The sequence below is a fragment of the Nicotiana sylvestris genome, chromosome 2 (assembly GCF_000393655.2).
Source record: "Nicotiana sylvestris chromosome 2, ASM39365v2, whole genome shotgun sequence".
Classification (NCBI taxonomy): Eukaryota; Viridiplantae; Streptophyta; class Magnoliopsida; order Solanales; family Solanaceae; genus Nicotiana; species Nicotiana sylvestris.
This window is the reverse complement of record NC_091058.1, coordinates 132,782,958-132,792,475: the sequence shown is the minus strand read 5'-3', so window position 1 is coordinate 132,792,475 and position 9,518 is coordinate 132,782,958. Positions and strand designations below refer to the sequence as shown.

Here is a 9,518-nt window from a genome sequence, read left to right as displayed (position 1 = left end):
TGGATTCCTGATCAGATTGAAGGACGCGGATAGTGTCCTCCAACACCGCAACCCTTGATGAAGCCGATGCCCGAGCACTCTCGGCGCTCTCCAACTCAGACACTTTCCTCTCCAGCTCGGCTAATTTCCACATCCAGTCTGCACTTAAAGCCTCAACTATAGCGGCATTTTGATCGAGCTCGGATTGCAATGACAACACCTTCGCCTGAAGATGCTCACACTCTGCGGCGACTCCATTTCCCAACTCGAGTTCCTTGTCCTTTACATGAAGTAGCTCCTCGAGCTCACTATTCCTGCGAATGAACTGTATCAGCTCCTGATCCCTTTTCTCCAGCTCCTTCCCTAGAGATTGATTACCGGCGCTCGCCCTGAGCCGCTCATGTATCTCACAGGACTTGTTGCAGTAGCGCTGATACTTTTCCAACATCATCAGAAAAATATTCGCCCGAGTGTCGACCCTGCAAGCATTTCGATCTCCAACATGTAAGACTAAAAGACAAAAAAAAGATAGAAAAGAGTTGGTAAAAGCCAAGGATGCCAAAACAAAAGGAACACAAAAAGAAACAAAGAGGAGAAACTTACCCTCAGGCCCATAGCGGCCACTTCATGCACCAATATAACTTCACTGACATGTTAGCACCACTGCCAGTTTCAGACACTGTCGAGGGAAGGTCGCCCCCCGAAGGTACTGCGGCTGAAGGAGCCACTTCAGACTCCACTCGCCGCCTCTTTGACGGACCCTCCCCGTCATCAGCACAGGAAGATTCACCCATTGAGCGGGCAGCAGAAGCCGGAGTCTCAGCATAAGGAATAATTTCCATGCACACGACCCCGGCCGTAGGAGTAGATTGAGCAGCTCTAGATGTAGGCCGGGCAGCAAACCTCGGTGCGGGTCGCGCAGAAGGCGCCGATCGATGGAACGCGAGTGGAGGAGCCCTCGCCCTTCACACTCTCCATGTTAAAGGGGAAAAACGATCATGTAAGCAACGAGATCAAATTACAAGACAAAGAACAAGGAAACTGCAACGGCCTGTATCTCTCATAGAAGGACGCCCACTCACGGGCCCCCGTCGTATGAGGAAGAATAGCATTAACCCATTCGCAAATGTCATCAACGGGCAGAGGAGGCAATCTCTCAGCTATGAATGCAGAAAACGAATTAGCAACACCACTAAAGAGGAACAATCAGCCACTGCCTCGAGGGAAGTCATAAATTAAACATAAGAAAACTTACAGGGGAAGTTCCATGTCTCGAGAAGCCCTGCTGGGTCCACCACAAGGTGCTCGGTCTGTACGAAGAAATAACTCTCCTAGAAACAACGATTAGCCTTGTCGTCCATCTTCACCACCAAACTCTTTGTTCCTCGGTGACGCATGTAGATCATCGAGCCTCAAATAAGTTGGGAATCAAAAATATTAAGCATATGCCCCAAAGTGACCTCTCGACCGGCGAGCTCTACGAACTTGAGCAGCATGAGGAAGAGTTTGTACACGTACAGTGAAAGCTGAGCCGGGAACACCTCGTAGAAGCGGCAGAAGTCTATCACCAGGGAGAAGAGCAGGATCATATACCCAACAACAAAAGGGCATGCATAATATGCGCAATATTCTGGGTGGTGCAGATGCATAATGTCCGTTCCCGTCACCGATATCATTTCAATATGATTCAGAATTCCCCACTTGGTCAATCGCCGATTCATCCATGGTAGATGAAGCAGGTTCTGGATCTTCTCCGGTGGGGCTATTAAAATCATTCCATAATTTCCTCGGACGGGGCAGTATTTCAGCCGCTGTTGGAACCCCCTAATCTTCCGCCGCCTCCGCTCCTTCTCTGAGAACAGGTGCGTTATTTTCCGGCACCGAAGCTTCGATGGGTCTGTCAGTGTGGGAAGAAGTACCAGCCATTTGTCTCGATTAATCGGAATAAATGAGTAAGAGAAAGGGAGAGAGAGAAGATGGTGGCGTCAATTTCTAACTGACAGGAGAGTGAATTCAGAAATTTGAAGTATCAAAGAAGGTAAAGGCTTGCAAAACTCCTTTGATAAGTCGAAAAGTGTGGCAATAGAATGGTGTTTTCTCCCTATTTATAGGAACCTAAATGTTCTGAGCGGGAAACCCAAGAGCCACCAATCAAAACTGATAGGGCACAAGAAACGATATGATTCCTGGGAAACGTGCACCATAATAATAGTGGCTATTCATGATGCATCAAATCGATACAATGGTTCAACTCCGAATGGGTGTAACGGTTAAATGGTATTATTGAAGCGTCACGCCATCACCTCGACCTAAAGGCCTCGCTCAAGGCTTAAACATTCAGATTTCTCCTAACTTTCGAATCGACAGAGTCCGCCCGTTGAGCCCGCTAAGAGGCGACCTCGACGGACGGAGGGACTAACTATATGGGTCAAAATCTGACCATAGTGGTCGTCCCCAAGAGGAATGATGATGGGTCGAGCAAAAGGCACCTCGGCCATCATCGGGGTCAAATCGTCGAAAGCGTACATCATAGAATAAACACTGTGTTCGGGCAACGACGAAAGGTACAGTCGTAAGAAAGCACGCCGGTCAAAGACCATTGAATAAAGAGGGAAAGGGACTATATATATGGGTAGAGAGAGCTCGGGGGGATCTTTTGGAGAGGAGAGCAACCACAGCAGAGAAAACGGGAGGAATTTTTCGCTTATCAACAGTTACTTCTCTTCTCCTTCTTTGCTCCCTTGTTTATGATGCATCTCTACTCTGGATGTAAGCCCATCTTTCGTGTTTGATGTACGATTATCACATTAATAAATCTTATACATTCCTACTCTTCGTTATTCCATACTTTGTATGCTTGGATATGAAATTAATTATATTTGGCTAATACCTTCTTTATTATCGACAATTAGTTTGACAAAAGAGTTTTAAATCATTTGCCTAAACAATCATGTCATTTAAAATAGAACTATAGATTATTATCCATAAAAAGTGAAAATAATCAGTAAAACGAGGCATGTATCTAATTATGTCAAATTTAGAAACACTAATAGTGTAAAAATTCTACACCTACCATTATATGTAAGTTAATAAAATATTGGTAACACAACTAACTAATTTCTAATTTCGAGTTTAACCAATACATACTTACAATGAAAACATTTCATCTGCAAAAGATGATAAGTGACTTGTCACGGTTCTTAAAAGATTACATTAATTGTGTAAAAAGAATCTTATTGTAACTGCATATACATAAGTTATATATTTTCTGGCTGCCACATTTTTCTCTTTCGGAAAAGACTTTGTGCATTCATTAATATTGACTTGGCAATTCAGTGACCGACAGAAATTTTAACCTAAGTTGAGTAGTGAAATGTATGAGATAGGGATAGTCAAATGAGCTCTCAAAAAGGTACATACGTACGTGACTTCCAGAAACCTTTTTGCTGCCTTAACCTGTCCATGTGATTTTTTTGTTCCGAAACTTTTCTGCTACTATAGTAAAATGTTGTTATAGGGAACATATATATGACATAACATAATATGAAAAATTAGTTCCAAAGCAAACTTAGTCGTTATAGTAAAGTGTTGTTATAGAGGATATTTGTTATAGAGAGGTCTAACTGTATCACAAACAACTACTATGTACTATATCTGAGTGGAGATGGCTACGAAACGAGGAACTCGAACAAGGGATTCAAAAAATATACAAGAATGAGACACTTAGGATTCAAATTTGTGACCTAAAGTATTCTTTGAGTCACCTTTAAAGTTGAATTAGAAGCTTTCTTTATGTCAAGGGGATCTAATGATTTATATATAGTCAATAAAAAGTTATTTTTACTCTATTATTTGTTCAGTATCATTTTTGATGAGAGGATTTCTTCAATTGAACTCCCTTCATGCAATGTAGTTCCTCGCGGAAGAATCGAAAAGTAGAATATGTTGGAAGATGAACGTTACGTTAATTGGTTACATAGTGGCTTACATCAAGTTATAAATAATATAAAAGGGTGTCTGGATAAGTTATGGCCTATATAGACATGGACACGTGATGAGCAAACTGCTGATTGAGTGATTAATAACCAATTGCCATTAAAGTTCATCATACGTATTTTTTTTCCCAATGCAAGAGTTGCTTAATATCATGTCGAAATCTCTCCTAGGATCTTGGATTTTATCTTACATCGAAATTAATTTTTACAAAATTAGTGCATTGTTATAGGTCACTTGCCTTATTATCATGCCACTATGAGCTAATATATGTTCCTAGTGCTTTCATCTCAGGGAACATATATAATTTGGTTTCTATGCAAGAAAGTTCCATACAAAAAGTGGAGGTGTCCTAACGATAAATATTTACCCATATCGGGTGTTTACACCAAACTATATTAACTCACTAATTGAATTAGATGAGAATGCATATGATTTACCATGATTAAATAATTGAATTCCATATACAAGACACATGTCATGTATTTATTGGTTTGTGTAAACACCCGGTGCGGGTAAATTTTTTCCGTCCTACTAACTCAAGTAAGAAATGTGTCTCGCCCCCTATGCAAATTCTCATTACAGCAGTTTTATGGTGCCAGCTGCCACAGTTTTGGCCCAAGAGTCTCAATCATATAAAAAAGAAAATTATGCGTACACTCTCCATAAGATAAAAAAACCGTTTTAAACTATGTTTTCTGGTTTACAACAAAAGCTAGACACTACAATGTTTGTAGTTCTCAGTGCCCTGCTAAGCAATTGTACCTGATGCAGTTGCTGACTGCTGTGTGGTCTGCTAGGAAGGCTTTGGAGGTTTGGAACACTTAATTACATCAACCGTCTTGTTTATCCACACAAAAAACCACTTCTCTATGAACTGATAGCTGGAAAAAACTTGGTCTTCCTGTTCTGGCTTAATCAGCTCCAATTTCCAAATTAGTGTCCACTTAATTTTGAATTTTTGGTAAACCTGATACGATCTTCAGGAAATCCATTGGCTTAAAGGTAAGGAATTATTATCAAACATATTGCATATGATGTCATTTACAGTAAACTAGTTATTATATCCATAAGAAACCTGAACAAAGAAAAATGAATGAACGCCATCTCCTCTAAATTTCCTTCAAAATTCCCATTCTAATTTACGGGAACTACTCCAGCTCCAGATGCTTGCTTTTTCATGTTAGCTATATGCTTTTTACCAGCGAGATGAACTTTGAAAACAGTCTCACTGTTGCAAACCACGTTACACACAAGACACACACGGACCTCATTCGTGGCTGCTCCTTCTTCCAAAACTTTTTGTCTCTTGGTCTCCAAATTCTCCACCATCTCAGCTGCCTTCTTCGCTGCATCTTGCCCATTTCCTAAATTCACCTTGTCAGGCTTCTCTTGTGGTCCAATAAATGTGTTAACTGACACCTCAGAAGGAACAAGAGAGGCAGCAGCAGGGGTAAACTTCTCTTGCTTTGACATGTTAGCAATGTGCTTTTTACCAGCAAGATGAATTCTGAAAACGGTCTCACTGTTGCAAACCACATTGCAAGCGAGACAAGTGCGCACCTCGTTTGTGGCTGCTCCTCCTTCCAAAACTTTTTGTCTTTTGGTCTCCAAATTCTCCACCAGTTCAACTGTCTTCTTCCCTGCATCTTGTCCATTCACTGATTTCACCTTGCCAGGAGTCTCTTGCAGTCCAACAAATGGGTTAACTGACACCTCAGAAGCAACAAAAGGGGCAGAAGCGGGAGTTGCAACAACACTGCCTCCTCTTAATTTGTCCAAACTTCTTTTGTGTTTTTTCCCTAATTTATGTTGGTCAAGAACAGTTTTGCTGTTAAATTCAAGTTTGCAAGCCTCACACCATACAGACTGTATCTTATTTTTCTTGTGGCCACTTTTCCAAGACCCACAACTCTGAGGCTGGATAAAAATGTTGGAATTTACATTTGCAGGAGTCGATTTCTTTCCACCATTTATAGACAATGCAGCCACCTGTAGATAAAGTACTCAAGTGACAATCTTTTAAATAATGAGAGTACTTATAGAGATTTCTAGAATGCTGAAACTATTTAAACATATACATATATGACAAGACAAAGCAAGAAAATAAAGGAGACAGAACGCTGTGGATGAGAAAAATATTTAAAGCAGGAAATGAACAACCTTCAAGTGAGATGTCAATCCCATGAAAGATTATCATCTAAGACAACCATATGGATGAAACACTTGGTCAATCATTTCATAAGATCAATGCAGAACAGAAACAGATGAGGAGGTAGGTGTAATTAACGGGATCCAGCCTTGGCCCTTGAATGATGACAGGTGCATCGCTTATCATCAAACATCTAAATTTAAGAACACTAGTAAGAATCTAACCATGAACAACCAAACTATTATCGATAATTTCTGAAAAAGAAAACAAACTAGCAAAGGATCAACACTATCATGGACTGCCTCAATCAGGAAAACCGACCTTAAATATGTCAGTTGATCCAAGATAAATACTTCTATTGCATTTGACATTATGGTCGATGAACCTCAGTCTCTACATGTATACATATAATCAAATTCCACAGCAAGTTCCCCTTTCCTTGTTTTCCCCCTTTCTACTCACTGTTTAATTGTATAGAGAGAGAGTTGGATGTAACACAGTTGGCACCACCTTGGCGGTAAGAAAAATTCCTTAATTTACCACTTGGTTTACTGCATGTGACAGAAATGGTTTTGTAACATTCACGATAGAAGTTAAATGTTTGGTGCAAATCAAACAAATATAATAGCTTAACCGAGACTTATGGATGATTTATGACTTACTTGGGATAAAAGTTATATAAACTGAGACAGTTCGGATAGTTTAAAGTAGCCTTTGTATCACTCGCCCTTCACTGTTTCACTTTATTATTTTTTACTTATCATCCAAAATCTTTTCTTTAAACCTTCTCGAATTTCCACCAAAATCAACTCTACAAAATAGGGACGTTTCTTCATCACAATACTTCTACCACCAGTACTCTTCTATAGGAATTAGAAGGAAAAGGGAGAAAGGACAACAACAACAACAACAACAACAACAACAACAACAACAACAACCCACTAATGGGGTCTGGGGAGGGTAGTGTGTACGCAAACTTTACCCCTACCCCGCAGGAGTGGGGAGGCTGTTTCCGAAAGATCCTCGGCTCAAGAAAAAAGACAAAGGACAAAAGGAGACAATATTAGTATCACTATAGAAATCATAGGAAAAGTAGGAACAACATGAAATCCAGAAGAAAGATGCAAAGCAAAAGCGAAAGCGATGGCTAGTAAATAGGCCATGCACTCGAAAGCGAAAATAGTAAAACACGACATTGTCACTAGCTATCTTATACAAAAAACCCTACCATACTAGTCCCACAATAGTACGAAGAAAGGCAAGACTCAATTACATCCTAGCCTACAATCCTAATACGCGACCTCCATATCTTCCTATCAAGTGTCATGTCCTCGGAAATATGAAACCTCGTCATATCCTGTCTGATCACCTCTCCCCAATACTTCTTAGGTCGCCCTCTACCTCTCTTTTCGCCCTCCACAACCAGACGCTCACACCTCCGTAACGGAGCATCTGGGCTTCTCCTTTGAATATGCCCCGAACCATCTGAGCCTCGCTTCCCGCATCTTGTCATCAATGGGAGCGACGTGCACCTTCTCCCGAATATCATCATTCCTAATCTTATTCATCCTAGTGTGTACGCACATCCACCTCAACATCCTCAAAAAAGAAAAAGGACATATATGGTAATTATTGAAAGAAACCAAAACCTTATACTCCCTCCATAATTAGAAGGAAACATGAGAAAGGAGACAAATTGTAACTGCTGAAGGACACCAAAAATCATATACTCCCTCCATTCCAATATTTTTTTATAACAGAGAAATCCCGAGCACTAGAGGCGGATCCAGAATTTGAAGTTTATGGGTTCCTACAATGACCTCAGAATAATATACAATAATAGTTGGGTTTACAGTCAAATAATTATAGATTTCTGTTAATTTTTTAATGCATATACAAGGTCTGGACAGAAGCTACTGAGTTTCCGTGAACCTGTGCGTTATTTTCTGGATCCGCCAATGTCGAGGGCCCGTGGTGCACAGTTTGAAACTCAGTAGAAATGGACTTATCCCTCTATCTCTGTCCGCTCAAATATCAGGCTTTCATCTTTCATCTATGGTAGGGTTCGAACCCATGACATGTGCCTAACCACGCATCATGTATTGCGCTCTTACCAATTTGTATAACATACTTTCCATTTTGGGGCGTCCCCCAAATGTTTAGTAGCATATTATTTTTTACAAGGATAAACAATAGATGAAACTCAAATTATACTATATTAGCAGTGGCTCCCACCAAAAAGGCACGAACTATGAGAAAATGTCCACCAAGACTTGGGAAGATGAGAGGAATTCACTTATGATGACTATAGATTGGAACCTTTGTTCCCAAGGTTATTACTCCAACCGGTCCATTTAACGATTTATATCTTAAACTTTCATATTTTACCCCATCCACAATACATGAAACAACTAATATAATACATTAATCAAATTAACATATCATATAAAATGGAACTAAGGGAGTAAATTCAAATTGCTCCAATCCCATGATATTCAAGGATGCCCAATTGATTAAAAAAAAAATAACTAACAACAGTAGTATTATGACTGACCTCACTAAGCCTGAATTGTTCATTTGCTACCAAATTTTGATAATATACCGCCGTTGCTTCCACAGAGTTAGCACCATTGGCGTGGCCATAAACAAAGACCAAACCCTGTTGCTGGGATTCATGTCCTGAACTAAGTGTATATGAGCTAGGGTTAGGGTTTAGAGGCACAGATTGATGGGCAGGTAAGGAGGTAGATTGGAGAATGGAAGCATAAGGGTCCGTCAGTGATGGAGGGTTAGGGTATAAACTTGGGTTTGGTTGTATTCCCGTCCATCCATTGTAATTGCAGTCCATTGTATTCAGGTCCAGGTGATGAGAGGAACGGAGAACAACATCAATGGCGTTCTTTTGGTGTACGGTAAATAGGATCTTTACATAAATAGTGGGCGCTCTAAAAATAATATATAATTTTTATATACAAAAATTATATAAGTTTTATTACACTTTTTCGGCTATCAGATGTAAATAGTTTCTGACGCATGCTAAAAGTGATAATACCCCTAAATAGTCGAGCATATTCATTATTTACTTTTTCTAGCCACATGTATAATTTATACATTGATTATACGTAATTCTACACATATAATATATAAATTATATATATATTATAACTCTACCGGCTATTTTTAGTTTAAGTAGTTGGATGAACTGGGTTAATTTTGGAGATATTTTCACATAAATTTTACATTCCTATACACTATATGAAACTATATTACCCTCCCTACTCAAGTTTTACTATAATTATATTTTATATACTCAATTACCATTTATGTACATTTTAAGGGAATTAATGATAATAATTAGTGTCCTAAAATTACTCTAACATATCTTCCATTCCCC

At 39.6% G+C, this 9,518-nt stretch overlaps 1 protein-coding gene across 1 annotated transcript; it reads right to left on the bottom strand.

Annotated features, from left to right (window-relative positions):
• Nucleotides 1–4,608: 4,608 nt before the first annotated feature.
• LOC104241123 (uncharacterized) lies at nt 4,609–9,053 on the bottom strand. The gene is made up of 2 exons (XM_009796039.2): nt 8,679–9,053; nt 4,609–5,964 (listed from the first exon to the last, which is right to left on the bottom strand). Exons 1-2 carry the CDS (start codon nt 8,970–8,972, stop codon nt 5,110–5,112), a joined length of 1,149 nt encoding a protein of 382 aa, XP_009794341.1. The 5' UTR covers nt 8,973–9,053; the 3' UTR covers nt 4,609–5,109.
• Between the last annotated feature and the right edge of the window lie 465 nt (nt 9,054–9,518).